Source organism: Rutilus rutilus, assembly GCF_951802725.1.
Source record: "Rutilus rutilus genome assembly, chromosome: 12".
NCBI classification, from domain to species: Eukaryota; Metazoa; Chordata; class Actinopteri; order Cypriniformes; family Leuciscidae; genus Rutilus; species Rutilus rutilus.
In genome coordinates this window covers 16,723,430-16,745,195 of record NC_140217.1, presented here as the reverse complement: position 1 = coordinate 16,745,195, position 21,766 = coordinate 16,723,430, and the positions used below count along the sequence as shown (strand labels likewise).

The window sequence follows — 21,766 nt, the reverse complement described above, 5'->3', positions numbered from 1 at the left end:
GACCAAACGGTACTGATGCTGCTAGTCAACATTGAACATAGTAGTAGAGTAATTTTTTTTCACACATTTATGTTTGCTTTATATATGTACAAAGGCTATGTTCAAATACTGTCATGTTAATGTTATTTTTCAAAAATCCATTGTCTAGTATCTTTTAAAATAAAGTGTAAAGGCACATTGTATTTCAAGGGATCTATTCCCCCCCCGAAACGCTCACATATTCATCCAAACATACTGAAACATACATGCACTTTGACTACTTTGTCCAAACCACAGCCTTCATGCCCAGATGCTCTTTGTTCTCTAGGTGACCAGAATGCAATAAACGACCTCATGCAGATGAGACTGAGTGCAGGAGGAGGGGGTGGCATGATGGCTGAAAAATTGGAGGTCAATCTTCTTGTCTTCATAACCATGTTCTTGCTTTTTAGGCTATGATATTCTAGCTCCTCCAACAATATATTTATGTCTATTTGTCTAACATACTATATAAAAACATTTTGTGTTTTCTGGGAAAAAATTACATGCAACTATGCAATTACTCTTACTTTCAATTTTTTTTATTTTTTTTACGAAATCACAATTGACCCTTCGCTAAGCCCCGCCCTCCTTAGTTACTGTTGCTACGCCTATCAAGCTTTTGCGCCTGGCACGTCTATTACAGTATGTATGCACCGGTTTCAGACATTCCCAAGGAGATAATTAGTCATTTTTGGCGAACAGGTGAAAATCTGAGAGAGCAAGACAAAAGGGACTGCAGTATGCATTCGAGGGATATATCCATGACATAATATGCAAACGATTACAGAATAATTTCATACGCTGACCATTCAAATGGGAAACACACAAATTGAGGAACAGCTATGTGCATGCACACCAGGGTGAGTGAAATTTGAAAATCTAATATTTATAAATCAAACAGCTTATCCATAAGTATTGTGGAATAAACACAAGACATTAGCCTGACCACTTTGCAATGATAACATTCTCCCGCTTATATTTTTAGTGCGCCAGGCTACAGCTCACACGTCGTGGGTCACATAAGTGACTAACGTTACTGTTATGAACTGATTAAGTTTGCATACCAACCTTTTCCTTGGAGATCTCCGGCAAGCCCCCTGATGTTCCCTCCTTTTACTAACTACCTTTTACTTATACTAGAGTCCGGGAGAGTCGCGATCGGATTGGGGTACTAGTTTAGCCGTCGATTAACAAAATGCTGAAATATATTTTTAAGTAACGTTAAGTTATGTCAGTGAGCCTCCGTCTTGCCTTTAATCACACTGCTTGATTCACGAGCTGGACAATAACTTTATTCTAGAGCTGCTATAAAGCCAAAACACTTTACTTTTAATTTCCTATTATCACTGTAAAGCTGCTTTGGAACAATCTACATTGTTAAAAACGCTATATAAATGAAGATGACGCCCGGCATTTCTCCCCTTTGGTTTTAGGTTTCGGGAAGGGAACAAAATCCACCACCCCGTCCAAACTTTTAGGATACCGGGTATCAGATTTGCACAATCCATACGCATAACGCTTGGGCATGTTTCCCTCGCTCGAAAGCTTGCCAGACCTCCCGCGCCTAGTTACGGTTGCTAAGCCACGATTGGCCAGTGGCGGTTTTCGGGCGTGGTTTAGCGAAGGGTCAATTGGTAACATTTTTAGCCTGTATTTTAGAAAATTGGTTGGAGGATTCTTCAGTGTAGTGACCATCTTTAAAATTGTTCTCTTCCTTTCTCTCAGACACTGATTTCTCAGACAAGAGCTAAGCAGGCAGCTGTGATGAGTGAGGTTGAGTGGAGAGGTCGTACAGTTCCTGTCAAAATTGACAAGGCTAGAATCTTCCTGCTGGGTCTGGCAGACAATGAAGCCGCTATTACACAGGTCTATAAACTCACCCTTTCACAATTCATTTTGTATTTGCATGCAGTACTGTGACTATGATAGTGACAATAGCCCTTCCTCATTAAAAATGGATGGTAATATGGAAGAAAAATAATGACAAATGTTTTTGAAACAAAAAAGATTGTTGAATTGCACTGCTTGAAAAAAAAAAATGCATTCCATTAACCCTGCCAGGGTTCGTACGGGTGCTTGAAATCCTTGAAAGTGCTTGAATTTTGATGTTGTGTTTTCAAGGTTTGAAAAGTGCTTGAATTTTGGATAAAATGCTTGAAAATGCTTGAATTTGTAACTGTATTTCTTTCACAAGAAATATCTTTCTGACGAAATAGTTCTTTATTAAATGTAGAAAAAAAATGTAGCCCTTTAGAATCAGATACAGATTGATTTGCGTTACGCTGGCCAGAGCAAAAGTAGGCGGAGTTTTCATTTTGATTTCCGCGGTTGTATGGATGCACCGTTTTTATTGGCCACGCAGCGGCAACAGTTGAACTATTTTAAACTTTGACCGCGGCGTGCGCGCGAGCTCGCTGAGCTCCGCTTTGGTCCGAGTTGCGCGGCGCATGCCATTGAAATATATCGGTTTCATTTCATAGCGCAGCGCGGTCCGCGTCCCATATGAAAGGGCCATAGTGACTGAGAGTACTTGGTGTGATAATGTAATGTAAGTATTGCATGTCCGTTATGTCACGTTCATTTGTGGAATATGCAGTGAACATTGCCAAAATTACAGAACTGTAACGTGCAAATTAACCTGCTAACGTTAGCCCAGTGCATATTGTTCAAACCATGTCTATATCAAGAATGTGTCCCAAAACGGGAAGGCCTGTCAAATATTTCTGTTCAAATCCTAAGTCTTCATATTTGAAATTAATTCAGTTTTACAGCCTATAAATCACATTATCTGGTAAGCAATATTTGGACATTAAGATAATGAAAACTATATTATACATATGCTTTAGGCTATATACTTAGTGATACATTTTGAAGAATAAAACTTGTGATTGGCTTAAATATTAGGGCTGCACAAAATATCGAAATATTGCAAATGTATATATTACAATATGCATAATTGCATATCGCAACGGCTTGCAATAACTTGGGTCATGAACAAAAGACAAAGACAATGCTCACTGCTTTTGTCTGAATAGGCTAACTTTTGTAGCTTTAATAAGAATCAGTATATTTAATTCATGCAGTGAAAACTAAGCAGTGTTTATTTTTACATTTGATTAATCAGTTTCTGTTGTTAAATAAACCTAATGTAGGATAACCTGAACCCCTAAACCCCAGTGATGTTAAAATAACACTTCTTATGCTATAGTAAAACACTGATGTTCACTGTCAGAAGTTGTAGGGGTGTTTTCTTATCACAAAAAGAATGTGAAACACGTATGTGTAGGTTATATCATTTTAAAGATAATTTAAGTTAATTTGACACACTTTAAGCATTATCGTATCACATATTGAATATCGCATTATTTAATGAGTTATTGCATATCTAATTTTTCTTCAATATCGTGCAGCCCTTTGCTATTATGAAACATTTGGCTGTTTATCTCTTTTGATGTGATAAAAACACTAAATAATAATTTTAACTATGTATTGGTATGTAATTTACGGTAGTGTAAGGTGCTGGAAAAAGCTTTAAAATGGACCTGGAAAGTGCTTGAAAAGTGCTTGAATTTGACCTTGGAAAAAGTGTACGAACCCTGCCCTGCTTGCATTTTAATGCATTGTATTTTTAGGGCTTGCATTTTTATGGGCTGAAATTCAACATGGTTGTATATTTAAGCTGTGAATATTTCGGTTCAAAACATTTCACACACGTTTTCATTTCTAAAAATTCAATAATCCATATTCACCTTTTCAGATTTCACTTCCACATCCTATAATATTCGACAGGCAATTTTTGGTCCATTTTATTTCGCTTTACAAATTTGCTTTCACAAATTCAGTGGTTTAAATTCGACAGAAAATGCAACATTTGACATCCGGGAACGGCAGGAATATCAGTGGATTGCCGATTGATAATCTCATAGCTGTTAGTCGACCTCACCAGCAGGGGGTGCAAGCGGCTGTTGACAAAGAAAACTATAGAGCAATGGGTGAGAGAGTCATTCATTCATAAAAACAGATTTACAGAAATGGACCAAACGGTAAGTATTTGTGATGATCAGGGCCAGTATGTATATGGAAAAGCTGATAAAGACACAAAGCTGCGTTTACATTTAAGTCTTCACAGTTAGTTTTGCACATGTAAGCAGCTTTCTCTACCGTGAACGAGATTATAATGTTATTTCCCGATGCTGATGTACAGATAAAACGTTAAATCTTGTAAGAATCCCGCAATACATCAATGTTCAGGATTCCCCTGCGATCAGGACACTTAACGCTTAATGGGCTAATACAGTGATATAAAAGGCCAAAGTCGCACCTTATTGGGAATGTAGGCCATACTAGATATAGGAACAGGCAAGTAGACTCAGAATATGAACGTAATGCACAAATGTTCACGCTAAGCGATTCCCAGTGAAATACTGGCATAAAGTTGGCTTGACACTGGATATTCGCTCATTTAGGGAACATCTCTAAAGATGCATACGACATTGGTACAGATGTTTCTATCTTCATTTAGAAGTTCGTTTGTACATCAGCATCGGGGAATAACATTATAATCTCGTTCACGGTAGAGAAAGCTGCTTACATGTGCCAAACTAACTGTGAAGACTTAAATGTAGACATCAGCTTTTCCATATTGGCCCTGATCATCATCACAAATACTTACCACTTGCTCCATTTCTGTAAATACGTTTTTATGAATGACTCTCTCACCCATTGCTCTATAGTTTTCTTCGTCAACAGCCACTTGCACCTCCTGCTGGTGAGGTCGACTAACAGCTATGAGATTATCAATCGGCAATCCACTGATATGCCTGCCGTTCCCAGATGTCAAATGTTGAATTTTCTGATGAATTTAAACCACTGAATTTGTAAAGCGAAATAAAATGGACTGAAAATTGCCTGTCGAATATTATAAGTTGTATTTTTAAACAGAATTAATATTTTGGAAGTGAAATCTGAAAGGTGAATATGGATTATTGAATTTTTAAAAATGAAAACGTGTGTGAAATGTTTTGAATTGAAATATTCACAGCTTAAATATACAACCATGTTGAATTTCATCCCATAAAAATACAAGCAGGGTGAATGCAATGCATATTTTTTTCAAGTAGTGCAATTCAACAAGCTTTTTTGTTTCAAAAACATTTGTCATTATTTTACTTACATATGGCAATCAACTGAGACGTATTGGTTGATATTAGTTTAGTCTTCTATTAGTTGATAAACTATAAAACTTAAAACTAAGAGCCATAAGTGGCAGGCAGGATCCAAGCAGATGGAAAAGGGGTAGATAAATAGAATAGATGTTGTGGATACTGCTATATTCCAGTTAAAAATGAATTGTCTGAAAAGAGTTTTCTAGGGCTGTCACTAACTATTATTTTGATAATCAAGTAAGTGGTCTATTTTGACTTAGAGTAATCAAATATTTTTTTTGTGCGAATAAAAATGGACCCAAGCAAAGACCCAAGCCTTTAAAATTGCTTAAGATACATATATTAAAAAATGAGGCAATAATATTTGGTTCAAATAAAGTATCAAAAGCAAGTAATCATATTGTTTTATAGATAAAATACATAATGTAAACTTATGTACATTATATATTATAACAAATGCCTGCAGAGGGCGCCAACTGCCTGGTGTTACACTTTACAGCAGATCAAATCCTTGTTTAATATTGACCAAACAACATTAGTTTAATTGTAATATTTACTTAATCTTTAATAGTTTGCCACTTCTTTATGATAGAAATACTATAGCCACTGTAATTTCTTGAACAAGAATTTGTGGACATAGAAACATGCAAACTTAGAGCGAGCGTTTAAACTTTTTTGGAAATCGTGATGAACAGTTTGCATATTTATAAACACATTGACGTATTCTCCTGTTTTGGCATAGGATTATAAATTATTTATCTTACAAACCTGATATGGCAAATAGTATCCTTTGCGTACCCACACTTGCAGCATATGCAGAGATGGATTTGAGATGCGCTCCACACGTAAATAACAGTTCATGTGGAGCTGCATTTTCTGTGAAAGGAGCCGCTCTGAGACGCACGTAATCTACATGCATGTAAATAAAGCACGCACACACTCATACATACACCCACACCCACATATACATTATATATACACACACACACACACACACACACACACATATATATATATATATATATATATATATATATATATATATATATATATATATATACTGCTCAAAAAAATTAAGGGAACACTTAAACAACACAATGTAACTCCAAGTCAATCACACTTCTGTGAAATCAAACTGTCCACTTAGGAAGCAACACTGATTGACAATCAATTTCACATGCTGTTGTGCGAATGGAATAGACGACCGGTGGAAATTATAGGCAATTAGCAAGACACCCCCAATAAAGGAGTGGTTCTGCAGGTGGTGACCACAGACCACTTCTCAGTTCCTATGCTTTCTGGCTGATGTTTTGGTCACTTTTGAATGCTGGCGGTGCTTTCACTCTAGTGGTAGCATGAGATGGAGTCTACAACCCACACAAGTGGCTCAGGTAGTGCAGCTCATCCAGAATGGCACATCAATGCGAGCTGTGGCAAGAAGGTTTGCTGTGTCTGTCAGGATAGTGTCCACTGTCCAGAGCATGGAGGCGCTACCAGGAGACAGGCCAGTACATCAGGAGACGTGGAGGAAGCCGTAGGAGGGCAACAACCCAGCAGCAGGACCGCTACCTCCGCCTTTGTGCAAGGAGGAGCAGGAGGAACACTGCCAGAGCCCTGCAAAATGACCTCCAGTAGGCCACAAATGTGCATGTGTCTGCTCAAACGGTCAGAAACAGACTCCATGAGGGTGGTATGAGGGCCCGACGTCCACAGGTGGGGGTTGTGCTTACAGCCCAACACCGTGCAGGACGTTTGGCATTTGCCAGAGAACACCAAGATTGGCAAATTCGCCACTGGCGCCCTGTGCTCTTCACAGATGAAAGCAGGTTCACACTGCGCACATGTGACAGACGTGACAGAGTCTGGAGACGCCATGGACAACGTTCTGCTGCCTGCTTTCATCTGTGAAGAGCACAGGGCCCCAGTGGCAAATGGCCCTCAGTGTTGCTTCCTAAGTGGACAGTTTAATTTCACAGAAGTGTGATTGACTTGGAGTTACATTGTGTTGTTTAAGTGTTCCCTTAATTTTTTTTGAGCAGTGTATATATATATTTATTAGGGGTGTAACGATTCATCAACTACATCGATGTATCGATTTATATTCCTACGATCCAACTACATCGATCTGTGCTCGGCAAGTTGGTCTTCCGGACGACATATATCGATCTAACATCGTTTTAAAAGGTAATGAATCGATTGTATCGATACTAGGAAATAACGTATTGGATTTAAGCACGTCAGACTTTATATGGATGTTTTTTCTTAGCACTTTTAATGATAAAGGCGTTAAACGTTACTCGATTCAGTCTGCCTATCTGTGACGTCGTCGCCATGCGTGACGCACCAGCAGCAGCGCAAAGACAACAAGCAGCGCAAAGTCTCTCACCTCAGAAAAATAATGAATTTTAATTAATTATTTAAATTTAATTTAATTAAATTCTTTAATTGCACGCCCAAATGCGGCGGAGCGCGCTGTATCACTTCACTAAAGTGCAAAAGACATACGAGAATGCAACGTCGTAAATTAGTAAGTTAAGAAATAAAAGTAAAATACCAATAAATTACGTTATTGGTACGTCATGTGTGTTGCTATTTATCAGGAGCAGTTTCCATGTTTCTTTACCAGTTCTTATAAGTATTGTGTATCACCATGGTAGCCTAATTGTTGTTTGTTTCCATAACAAAATGCCACTTACTGGTTATTTTGTATATTTTTATATGACTGTGGTGGCTCATACCAAGATTGTATTAACAAAAACTAGTTTGGGACTGCTATTTAATAGCTTAACCTCTTAGTGCCTACTGTTTATCAGTATTTGTCATATTCTTACAATTTTTTTTTTTTGTATGTTAAGTAAAGAGGGACAGAACTTGTGTCAACAATTTTTGTGTAAACAAATGTATTATAATAGGCCTATATAATTCCTAAAAAGGTGGGTCACGGCTTGATGACCATGGGGAAATGTGGGTCCCATGGCCAAACTATTCAAAACATCATTCAATGTTGTGATAATCGTAATTAATAATCGCAATTACAATTTCAAGGGAATAATCGACAATGATAATTTTGGTCATAATCGTTCAGTCCTACTTTATTCAAATAAAATGTGAATGCATTTGACATTAATTGTTGTTTACTTGTTTGTTTATATCCATAATTAATTGATACCTGATTCCCTTACAAGAATTTTTGGCTAAAAAGTCACTGAATCGATTTCAGGTCACTGAATCGTTTCGTATCGTATCGTTCTAAATGAACCAATATCGTCCTTGAATCGTATCGACAACCACGAATCGCGATACAAATCGAATCGTTGTTAAAACGAATCGTTACACCCCTAATATATATATATATATATACATACAGTGAGGAAAATAAATATTTGAACACCCTGCTATTTTGCAAGTTCTCCCACTTGGAAATCATGGAGGGGTCTGAAATTGTCATCGTAGGTGCATGTCCACTGTGAGAGACATAATCAAAAAAAAAAAAATCCAGAAATCACAATATAGGATTTTTTAACTATTTATTTGTATGATACAGCTGCAAATAAGTATTTGAACACCTGTCTATCAGCTAGAATTCTGACCTTCAAAGACCTGTTAGTCTGCCTTTAAAATGTCCACCTCCACTCCATTTATTATCCTAAATTAGATGCACCTGTTTGAGGTCGTTAGCTGCATAAAGACACCTGTCCACCCCATACAATCAGTAAGAATCCAACTACTAACATGGCCAAGACCAAAGAGCTGTCCAAAGACACTAGAGACAAAATTGTACACCTCCACAAGGCTGGAAAGGGCTACGGGGAAATTGCCAAGCAGCTTGGTGAAAAAAGGTCCACTGTTGGAGCAATCATTAGAAAATGGAAGAAGCTAAACATGACTGTCAATCTCCCTCGGACTGGGGCTCCATGCAAGATCTCACCTCGTGGGGTCTCAATGATCCTAAGAAAGGTGAGAAATCAGCCCAAAACTACACAGGAGGAGCTGGTCAATGACCTGAAAAGAGCTGGGACCACCGTTTCCAAGGTTACTGTTGGTAATACACTAAGACGTCATGGTTTGAATTCATGCATGGCACGGAAGGTTCCCCTGCTTAAACCAGCACATGTCAAGGCCCGTCTTAAGTTTGCCAATGACCATTTGGATGATCCAGAGGAGTCATGGGAGAAAGTCATGTGGTCAGATGAGACCAAAATATAACTTTTTGGTCATAATTCCACTAAACGTGTTTGGAGGAAGAAGAATGATGAGTACCATCCCAAGAACACCATCCCTACTGTGAAGCATGGGGGTGGTAGCATCATGCTTTGGGGGTGTTTTTCTGCACATGGGACAGGGCGACTGCACTGTATTAAGGAGAGGATGACCGGGGCCATGTATTGCGAGATTTTGGGGAACAACCTCCTTCCCTCAGTTAGAGCATTGAAGATGGGTCGAGGCTGGGTCTTCCAACATGACAATGACCCGAAGCACACAGCCAGGATAACCAAGGAGTGGCTCTGTAAGAAGCATATCAAGGTTCTGGCGTGGCCTAGCCAGTCTCCAGACCTAAACCCAGTCTCCAGACCTAAACCCAATAGAGAATCTTTGGAGGGAGCTCAAACTCCGTGTTTCTCAGCAACAGCCCAGAAACCTGACTGATCTAGAGAAGATCTGTGTGGAGGAGTGGGCCAAAATCCCTCTTGCAGTGTGTGCAAACCTGGTGAAAAACTACAGGAAACGTTTGACCTCTGTAATTGCAAACAAAGGCTACTGTACCAAATATTAACATTGATTTTCTCAGATGTTCAAATACTTATTTGCAGCTGTGTCATACAAATAAATAGTTAAAAAATCATACATTGTGATTTCTGGATTTTTTTTTTTTTTTTGATTGTCTCTCACAGTGGACATGCACCTACGATGACAATTTCAGACCCCTCCATGATTTCTAAGTGGGAGAACTTGCAAAATAGCAGGGTGTTCAAATACTTATTTTCCTCACTGTGTATATATATATATATATATATATATATATATATATATATATATATATATATATATATATATATATATATATATATATATATATATATATATATATATATATATATATATATATATATATATACACACAGTGAGGAAAATAAGTATTTGACACATACGTTATATATATATATACACACACACACACACACACACACACATATATACATATATATATGTGTGTGTATATATATATATATATATATATATATATATATATATATATATATATATATATATATATATACACACACATATATGTATGTGTGTGTATATATATATATAACGTATGTGTCAAATACTTATTTTCCTCACTGTGTATATATATATATATATATATACACAGTGTATATATATATATATATATATATATATATATATATATACACAGTGAGGAAAATAAGTATTTGACAAATACGTTATATATATATATACACACACACACACACATATATACATATATGTGTGTGTATATATATATATATATATATATATATGTATATGTATGTATATATATATGTGTATATATATATATATATATATATATATATATATATATATATGTATATGTATGTATATATATATATGTATGTGTATATGTATGTGTGTATGTATGTGTATATATAATGAATGTGTATGTGTATATATACACACAGTGGGTACGGAAAGTATTCAGACCCCCTTAAATTTTTCACTCTTTGTTATATTGCAGCCATTTGCTAAAATCATTTAAAGGGGTGGTTCAGAATTTTGGACATCGGACCTCATTTACAAGTTAGCCTGTGTGTTATTTATCAGTGGAGACAGTTTTCAAAAATGTTCACCCAGTCCTTCCAGTTGCATAGTGCGCCGGTGCTAGGCTAGCGCGAATCAACGGTATCTGTTAGCCTGCCATTAAAAACAGTTTTACCCACTCCACAGTACACCAAAAGCAAATAAATTATAACATTTACATTTACATTTAGTCATTTAGCAGACGCTTTTATCCAAAGCGACTTACAAATTAGGACTAAATTAAGCGAGTCATCATGAAGAGGCAAAAACAACAACAACGCAAGAAGTGCTCAGAATACAAAGTTCAGGCATTATTCAGAGTAGCATAAGCCTGATACGTGATGTTTCAAAGGGAAAGTTTTTTTTTTTTTTTTTTTTTTTTTTAGGAGGTTAAGTGCTCACAGAAGAGATGGGTTTTCAGCTGTTTTTTGAATGTTGCCAGTGATTCTGCATTCCGGATGAGGCCGGGGAGAGCGTTCCACCAGCATGGAGCTGTGAATGAGAATGTTCTGGAAAGTGATTTTGGGGCTCTCTGTGATGGAACCACGAGACGTCGCTCGTTGACCGATCGTAGGCGTCTGGTAGGGATGTAGACTCGTAGGAGTGAGTGAAAGTAGTAGGGAGCTGAGCCTGTGATAGATCTGTAAGCAAGCGTCAATGCCTTGAATTTGATGCGAGCAGCGAGAGGTAGCCAGTGCAGAGAGATGAACAGAGGAGTGACGTGGGCCCTCTTGGGCTCGTTGAAGACAAGACGAGCTGCAGCATTTTGGATCATCTGTGGAGGTTTTGTTGCACATGCTGGAAGTCCGGCCAAAAGAGCATTACAGTAGTCAAGCCTAGAGATGACCAGGGCCTGGACGAGAAGTTGTGTTGCATGTTCAGTTAGGAAAGGCCTGATCTTCCTGATGTTGTGCAGTGCAAACCTGCATGATCGAGCTGTCTTTGAAATGTGATCTGTGAAGGACAGCTGGTCATCAAACGTTACTCCAAGATTTCTGACTGACCTTGATGGGGTGATTGATGATGACTCTAGCTGGATGGTGAAGTCGTGTTGTATAGACGGATTGGCAGGGAGGACGAGAAGCTCAGTCTTTGCCAGGTTGAGCTGCAGGTGATGTTCCTTCATCCATGTGGAGATGTCCGCCAGACAGCTTGAGACCCGTGCAGCTACTGTGGGATCATCTGGTTGAAACGAGAGGAAGAGCTGTGTGTCATCAGCATAGCAGTGGTAGGAGAAGCCGTGTGCCTGTATGATGTGTCCCAGTGATGTAGTGTAGATGGAGAAGAGGAGGGGACCAAGAACTGAACCCTGGGGAACCCCTGTGGTCAGTTGATGTGCTCTGGATACCTCGCCTCTCCATGCGACCTTGAAGGACCTACCTGTGAGATAGGACTCAAACCAGTGGAGTGAAGTTCCTGTGATGCCCAGTGATGAGAGGCTGGACATAAGGATCTGATGATTCACAGTGTCGAAGGCAGCAGACAGATCCAGGAGAATGAGGACTGAAGACTTGGAAGCAGCTTTTGCGATCCGTAGGGCTTCTGTGACTGACAGTAATGCAGTTTCTGTTGAATGCCCTTTCTTGAAGCCAGATTGGTTGACATCCAGCTGGTTGTTTAGAGACAAAAAGGATGTTATTTGGTTGAAAACAGCTCTTTCAAGTGTCTAACGCCAGACTATCGATGTAAATGTCTGTTGAGAGAATAATGTTAGAAATCAAACTACTCTTGCATCTCAATGATCGCATTACATTTACAGGAACTAGTTTCTCAGCAGCGGCGGAATTTTACTTTGCTCCGGTTAGTACTGCACCGAAAAGTAACCACAGAACAGAAGCGCACTACAGTCGGGACGTCTAGCTAGCTATATGTAGCTATACATTTTCTGCACTGGCACCACCGGTCTCCCGATGTTCTGTCCCGGTTCTCTACGGCATCTCCAGCTGCTGTTGTCTCTACAGACAGACATTCTTTCTATTTCTGCCCTTTTAGCATCCATCTCGATTAGTTATTCGTCTGTGTATTCCGGCTCATACATGTAAGTTACGGTTCGTTGAATAACACACATTCCTTGCCTGCATCGTCTCCAAAGTCCAAAACATTGCCATGGCTTTCAAACATGGCCATAGTCCTATGTCTTGTTGATTTCTTCGTGAAATATACTCTGCTTCTGCTGTAGTGATGAGTGTCAGCAGCAGGTAAATACACTTGCGTGATTGTCATGTGGACCGGCTCTCTCGGTTGCCTAGGTAACTTAATATCACTTCGCCGCTGTTGTAGACTGTGCTAATAAATACAGGGAACAAAGTATAACTATTGCAATGCGATGAAAGGGTAGTTTGATTTTTAACATTATTCTCTCAACAGACATTTACATCGGTAGTCTGGCGTTATAATTTATTTGCTTTTGGTGTACTGTGGAGTGGGTAAAACTGTTTTTAATGGCAGGCTAACAGATACCGTTGACTCACGCTAGCCTAGCACCGGCGAACTATGCAACTGGAAGGACTGGGTGAACATTTTTGAAAACTGTCTCCACTGATAAATAACACACAGGCTAACTTGTAAATGAGGTCCGATGTCCAAAATTCTGAACCACCCCTTTAAGTTCTTTTTTTTTTTCCTCATTATTGTACACACAGCACCCCATATTGACAGAAAAAACACAGAATTGTTGACATTTTTGCACATTTATTAAAAAAGAAAAACTGAAATATCACATGATCCTAAGTATTCAGACCCTTTGCTCAGTATTTAGTAGAAGCACCCTTTTGATCTAATACAGCCATGAGTCTTTTTGGGAAAGATGCAACAAGTTTTTCACACCTGGATTTGGGTATCCTCTGCCATTCCTCCTTGCAGATCCTCTCCATTTCTGTCAGGTTGGATGGTAAATGTTGGTGGACAGCCATTTTCAGGTCTCTCCAGAGATGCTCAATTGGGTTTAAGTCAGGGCTCTGGCTGGGCCATTCAAGAACAGTCACGGAGTTGTTGTGAAGCCACTCCTTCGTTATGTTAGCTGTGTGCTTAGGGTCATTGTCTTGTTGGAAGGTGAACCTTCGGCCCAGTCTGAGGTCCAGAGCACTCTGGAGAAGGTTTTTTGTCCCGGATATCCCTGTACTTGGCCGCATTCATCTTTCCCTCGATTGCAACCAGTCGTCCTGTCCCTGCAGCTGAAAAACACCCCCACAGCATGATGCTGCCACCACCATGCTTCACTGTTGAGACTGTATTGGACAGGTGATGAGCAGTGCCTGGTTTTCTCCACACATACCGCTTAGAATTAAGGCCAAAAAGTTCAGAGAATCTTATTTATCACCATCTTGGAGTCCTTCAGGTGTGCTTTCATGTGTCTTGCACTGAGGAGAGGCTTCCGTCGGGCCACTCTGCCATAAAGCCCCGACTGGTGGATGGCTGCAGTGATGGTTGACTTACTACAACTTTCTCCCATCTCCCGACTGCATCTCTGGAGCTCAGCCACAGTGATCTTTGGGTTCTTCTTTATCTCTCTCACCAAGGCTCCCCCGATAGCTCAGTTTGGCCGGACGGCCAGCTCTAGGAAGGGTTCTGGTCGTCCCAAACGTCTTCCATTTAAGGATTATGGAGGCCACTGTGCTCTTAGGAACCTTAAGTGCAGCAGAATTTTTTTTGTAACCTTGGCCGGGTCTGTGCCTTGCCACAATTCTGTCTGAGCTTTTCAGGCAGTTCCTTTGACCTCATGATTCTCATTTGCTCTGACATGCACTGTGAGCTGTAAGGTCTTATATAGACAGGTGTGTGGCTTTCCTAATCAAGTCCAATCAGTATAATCAAACACAGCTGGACTCAAATGAAGGTGTAGAACCATCTCAAGGATGATCAGAAGAAATGGACAGCACCTGAGTTAAATATGAGTGTCACAGCAAAGGGTCTGAATACTTAGGACCATGTGATATTTCAGTTTTTCTTTTTTAATAAATGTGCAAAAATGTCAACAATTCTGTGTTTTTCTGTCAATATGGGGTGCTGTGTGTACAATGAGGAAAAAAAAAGAACTTAAATGATTTTAGCAAATGGCTGCAATATAACAAAGAGTGAAAAATGTAAGGGGGTCTGAATACTTTCCGTACGACAGACAGACAGACAGACAGACAGACAGACAGACAGACAGACCCAAAAGTTTATTTGATCAAAAATACAGACAAATTTTTTTAATATTGTGCTATATTATTACAATTTAAAATAATTAGTTTTCAATTTATTATACTTTAAATTATCATTTATTTCTGTGATGCAAAGCTGAATTTTCAGGATCATTACTCCAGTCTATCACATGATCCTTTAGAAATCATTCTAATATGATGATTCATTATCAAAGTTGGAAACAGTTCTGCTGGTTGTCACTTCTTGAGTCTCTCCATCATTGACTGACTCTGGTTTGAACATAAAAGGCTATAAGTTTTTGAAAATTTCAGTGCATGTGGGTGTGAGGTAAAAGGACACGAGCTCTTGAAGCGCCGCCCTCTGTGCCGGGAGCAGCAGCTCGTTTGCATTTAAAAGAACAGACACAAAACGGTGCTTTTTTGCTCACCCTCAAAAAGTGACAATTTTAAGTGACTTGAAACTAAAGGCTGTAATGCACTACACAACTTTTACGCCATACACTACACAAGTGAGCTAAAAGTTCACATACACACTCTGGGGACATCAAAGACTTAATAAATAAACCTACTGTACCTGAAAAAAAAAAAAAAAAAAAAAAAAAAATATATATATATATATATATATATATATATATATATATATATATATATATATATATATATATATATTTGTCCTAATGTTTATTTTAATTTTTTTTATCAGTTTTATATTTGCATATTTATACTTTTTTTTTTTTTTTTTTTTCTATCAAGGAATTTTATTTATGTACTAAGTAGTTTGCTCAGGGCTTTCTTGCTTTATTACAGAAGACTGTTAGTCATGTGTAATGATTGCAGTCAGTTTAAATCACATTTGTTTTATAATGTTGAGGACTAAAATGGGAAGAAAAAACAAAATAAATTTCAAGGTTTACAAATAATTCAGTGATATTTTTTTTCTTCTAGACTTAAACTGTCTACCGCAGTCAAATAAGAAAAGTAACACAAAACGGTTAACTACTATCAAATCTCTGCATGTATGTCGAATCGGAAATTTTATTCAAAATTGTGAATTGATTTTTAATCGAATCATAATCTCAAGAATTGTTTCGAATCAAATGGGGTGGTACTAAAAAATTCCTAGCCTAATGTTTATAGTTATTGGTATCTTCCCCACCTAGGCACACCTCACCCATGAGCATGCTCACATCTGTGGTATGTTGTCCCATCTTAACCAGACTGCATTCTGGACAGAATAACCATTCTTAGGGACTGCTCTCCTAGTTTTTTTTCTTTTTTGTTTTAGTCTTACTAAAGTCTCACTTGCTTTCACTGAAATTCTGGTTCACCCTGTTGCAGTTAGTCATGCAAGGTGTTGGTTAGGTGTGACCACAGTCTCTATGTGGGCGTGTGCTTACGTTTGTTTCTCATGGTGTTCTAAAGTTCATTTTGTTGCAGTACCATTAAATTAACATTCAATCGTCCATTTAGTTTTTTTCTTTCTATGCTTCTCTTTCTTATCCCACAGAAATCTGATGGCTTCTTAATTATACTTTTATTATGATTACATTTTTTATTTTTTTATTTATGGAATTTGGGTTTGGTATTTAATTTGCCTAGTCTCTGCTACAACAGGAATGCTCCAGAAACTTGTTTTGTTACGTTCTTTGCGTTGATGCTTGTCTTTCATCTTCAACATATTTTGCCCTCTTAGACTCTGGAGGTTTACAATTTTATCTTGTTTACTCATACAGTTGTTATGCTGGTGTTTTAATTGTGATGTACAATTAAGTATATGATCCTTCTGTTGCTACTACTATGGTGCTTGACACTATTATTTGTCCAATTTCTATTCCAAGTCTATAAATGGGCCCCCTGAAACAGCCTGAGGTTACAATCTTGATCATAGTTAGTAGTAGTGCAGCAAAAATATGGTGATAGTAATTTTCCAATTTTTTGAATCACAACTACCCAAAATTGATCTCATAACCTTGTTTAAGCAATCCAGATTCTTAGATATCAGGCTTCCATCACACCTGTATTATAAATGAGGGTTGGGCGATGTCCCCTAAATTGGCAGTTGACGATGTTTACAGTAAAACATCGTGATGGACGATGATATCGTGGGGTGGGGTTAATTTAAATAATATTATTAAAAACGTGCTTTTTCCCCAATAAAATTAATTATTAGGTCCATATAGACAATATTCAGCAAACAAATAAGTTGTAATATGGAATTAATTGTGCAGGACTTTTTTACTGTGAGGTTGAGTTACCAACTGATGAGCATAAATCCTCTTCGTGTGCGTGTGAGAGAGAGAGAGAATGCACACCGTAGCCTACTTACATCCTACGGTGTTTAAGGGAATACTCGACTTGGCAATTTTATATATTTCTGTGTTTATTTGGCAGCTTAGGCGCGCAACCGAAGACAAAGGCTATGCTTGTCCGTGTTGCGCTCGGAGCGCGCGCACAGCATCCTGTCAGTAGAATTCAGTTCTCTTTCGCGACTTATCGCGCTTTAAGTATTTATTTTCAATATAAAGCACATCAGCTCTTTTCTTTCTCATTTTGTTATTAATACATTTAAACAGAATCGTCAACTGAAATCTGCGCGGATTATCAAAAATACAACACATTTATAGGACATATGGGTCTCTGCAGCAAAATTGAAAGTACCAGCGGCCAGCGGGTGAAATGTTTCGAAATGTCTCTTTGCACATCAAAGCACCCGTTTCAATAAAATGATATATTAAAGTTTATATAACCTACTTTTACATTTTCGCTGCTGTTCTAAAATGGTTTTCGCCAGGTTGAATCCCAGGGCAGGAGCTGTAGGTTACCACAGAAACGTAAGTGGGTAGGTGATTGTTGTGGTGACTCGTGACACTCGCGATCGCGAACAGCACTGAACACGCACTTTTGCCGGTACAACTTGAATATTATTATTATCATAAACTTTTCATTAACTCCGGTTGGCTGATTTTTCTGCAGAGAGCCGATCTCTGTTGATGTGTTTTTTTTTTTTTTTTTTTTTTATCGATCGTTGATTGGTAAAGGGTGAGAGACCTTGCGAGCCACTGGTTCCAAACCACTAGTGTACACGAATTAATAGATTAAATTACGTGACCATTTCACGAACTGCCGTGAGACTGTGCTGGTCTGACAGTATGGGGGGCGTGGCATCACGATGGTGGCTCTCCATCGTGATGTCGGTCAGCCATCACCGTCCATCTGCACAACCTTATTATAAATGGCACTGTGCATGTCTCTATCATCAGATACTTTCTGTGATCCTGAAGTCAATTTGAATTGCAATTCACAAGTTCACAACCCAGGACCAATGACCAAATACTTTTGTTGACCACAGTAAATCTTTTCTTTTACTTGTCTTGAAACTAAAGGCTGAAATGCACTACAAAACTTTTATGCCATACACTACACTACATTACTGAGGATCACGCATTACCCGACTGGCATTCTGAATACAACAAACTCATGTGGTAATGTGCCATCCTGTTGCTTCCAGTATGAAAAGGACATACTTTTACAGAATTTTAAAAATATTTATTGAAAACTAAAAATTTCACATTTTCATGAGAAATTTGATTGTCCTTAGTGGTTGTTACATTACTGAACAAATATAACTTTCCATTTACTCTTAAAGAACACTTTCTTAAGAACACTTAGTCTTCACTATATAAATTTAAATATAGATTAATCTTTGTAAAAGCAGTCTGTTGTTTTTTTAACAATGACAGAGAGCAGCAGGAATATGTAGGCTGCTGTCCCTTTAAGACATAATGTTTCATTATAATTTTACACATCCAATTTCTTTCTCTTTTATGTTCACTTTAAGACACAACCAACTGTTTACGAGAAAACTTGTCAAGACGGGTATTTTGATGGTATGTTATGGTTAGGGATGGTTACCGAAACCCGGTGTTTAATGAGCCCCGGTGCTAAATTATGAAAGACCGCAGTATCAATAAACTCCGACACTATCGGTTCTGCTGTTGGTACTGGAGAAATTCAGAAAATGCTCTTACTTTTTGCTATATAGACGTTATCTTGCAAATTCTATCTTGCCGGCCATTTCTATATGCAATAATATTTAACTATTTGCCTGAGATGCATTTTTTCTATTTGTAATCCAGAAGAGACCGATCTCTAGGCCTGTCGCGATAGTCGATAAGTCAATTAATCGCACAATAAAAAAAAATGAGCTCGATAATTTTTCCGGCCGCGATAATTCCATTTGCATGCTTGTTTGTTTTCCTCGTCTCTCTCTCTCAGTCTCTACCAAAGAGACTGGATGACCACTCTCGGTTCTTTAGCGTATAGGAGGAGTGAACTCTCTTGTCAGTTGCATGGTCTTTGTGTGGGGAGGCGGCGCTGCGGCGCTTGTCAGTCACATGGTCTTTGTGTGGGAAAGCGCCGGCGGGACTGTTTGCGGCAACTGCCGGGAGAGAGAGAAGATGCTAGTTGTGAGTTGCGACAGCGAGCCCGATCACATGAAAATGCGTATCTATACCACGAATGTTATTTCTCGTGCCATTTATACGCCAAAAATTGTTTTTGCGTGCATATGATACGCTCTTTATGGCGTGTAATATGCACGCACTCCTCACCCCTAATCCTAACCAAGTATTTTCAGTGCGTAGCATATACACGCAATAAAGCGCGTCTCCGTCTTCCCGACAGTACACAATCACTTGACAAAGTAACAGGAGGACAAAGTAACAGGAGTAACAGTGCAAAATTGTGCGATATGGCTTGAGGCTTTTTTTTGTTTTGTTTACAAAGGTCCTAACTGTCAGTTTTGCCTGTTATGGAATGTATCACTATTTATGCCTAATGTCTAAAGCCTAATGTTTAATATTTTTTGTAGTGCAATTTTGTTTACATCCATTTTATTTATTAACAGACATTTATTTTGTTAACAGACACTAAGAGTCCATTGCTTTTATTGTTTTTGGTTGTTTTGTTCATTTTTTTGGATATTTAAAATGTTTTCCGTTTTCAATGTTTAATATTCTTTAGAAATAAAAGTTTATAGATCGTTGAAAAGGTGTACCTGCATTATTATGCCATTATAATTATATTAAATGAAAATGGTCTCAGAACGACAATATTATCGTTTATCACGATAATTTCTTGGACAATTTATCTTCCAGCAAAATTTGTTATCGTGACAGGCCTACCGATCTCTCTCACGGAGCTACAGCGCACACAACACGAAAGCCCCTGCTTAATGAGTGACGATGGCCAAGAGAACTAAACACTTTAGGGCTGTGATATTTAATCTATTTTTATTTTAAATTTCGGCTTCCAAGGATTATAAAGAGAAAATACGAGTTACAACTATTAAACTAGCCGTGTTCCGTCTAGCGCTACTTCCTTCCCTTCACAACAGTGCGTCATTTCTCCCTAAAACCCAAACTTAACATCAAAATCTGCACAATCGGTGATTGTTGTAAAATGCAGTCTCTACTGTTGCTAAATTGTGGAACGTGTTTGATGATAAAAAGAGCTATTAAAAGCACAATAATCCACACAAGAGACTGTTTCCAACTTCTAGTTTGTGCGTGCTCCGAAACGGACAGCAACTACAAGCAAATTATACTTTAGGCTTTGTGTGCGCATCTAAATGATTTAATACACACAAAAATAGCCTGTCAAAATGACCAAAAAGAAAATGTGTATTATTAGATCTGCATTTAGTCTTAAAGGGGCAGCAGTCTAATAAACCTGCTTACAATTGTGCCATTCATGTGAATCAAACAACAAAAGGCAAAGGGAAAATTACTTATCTCCGAATGAAAAACTATAGCTTTAATAAGCATTAATTTATCAATTTATACAGTGAAAACTCTGCAGTGTTATTTTACATTTGATTACTTATAAAAACAAAGAACCGATAATACCGTTAAAGTACCGGATCGATAAGCAGTTTCGGTAATAGTAATACCATTAAAACCTTAACCATACCCATCCCTAGTTATGGATATATAATGTGTTGTGTCTTATCTGTGCGCTATTTGAAATGTGGCTATGTATCTGCTCTCTATCTCTGTCGGAAACGTGTGCATGCTTTGAGTGTGTGCAGAGGAAACGTGCAAGTACCAAATTGTTTTCTTTTTTGGCGTCACTTGATTGGTTTAAAATTGTACAAATATTTAAATCGGCAAGACTTAGAAACGCATGCAAATGATAAACTTTCACTTTATGATGGTAAAGTTTGCAGTTAAGCCGCGGGTCACATGCGTGCCAAACCGTGGGGCTCAGGTCCTACTTTTAAGCCTCAGTTTAAGTGTTTGTCCCTGCCAAATGACTTTCTAATTCCATTATTAAATGCATTGTTTCCCCCCCATCTAGGGGTTCGGATGCAACACAAATTTGACTGTTAGCAGGGCAAACAGTTTTTTTTTATGACTTTATTTCTATTGCTCCTCAACTAACATAAACAGGATAAAGCATAGGCATGAACAAAACAACCCACACCTCCTACAGCTTTCTAGATGTCTGATTTTAGGCTTTAACAAAAAATATTAACTACAAAAGCAATCTACTCCTAGTAACTATGGAATGCCAAAGCTGCCAATATTAAAAATAAATAAATACATAAATAAATATACAAATAAATGTAAAAAA

General features: G+C 38.1%; 1 protein-coding gene across 2 annotated transcripts in view; it reads left to right on the top strand.

Annotated features, from left to right (window-relative positions):
* Window positions 1-21,766, top strand: part of srp68 (signal recognition particle 68) — a 74,924-nt gene that overhangs the window by 6,353 nt on the left and 46,805 nt on the right. For both annotated transcript variants that reach the window (XM_084426124.1, XM_084426123.1), the window contains exons 7-8: window positions 308-390; window positions 1,747-1,887. In XM_084426124.1, the coding sequence (XP_084282250.1) occupies window positions 308-390; window positions 1,747-1,887 (224 nt within the window). The remainder of the gene's footprint in view (window positions 1-307; window positions 391-1,746; window positions 1,888-21,766) is intronic.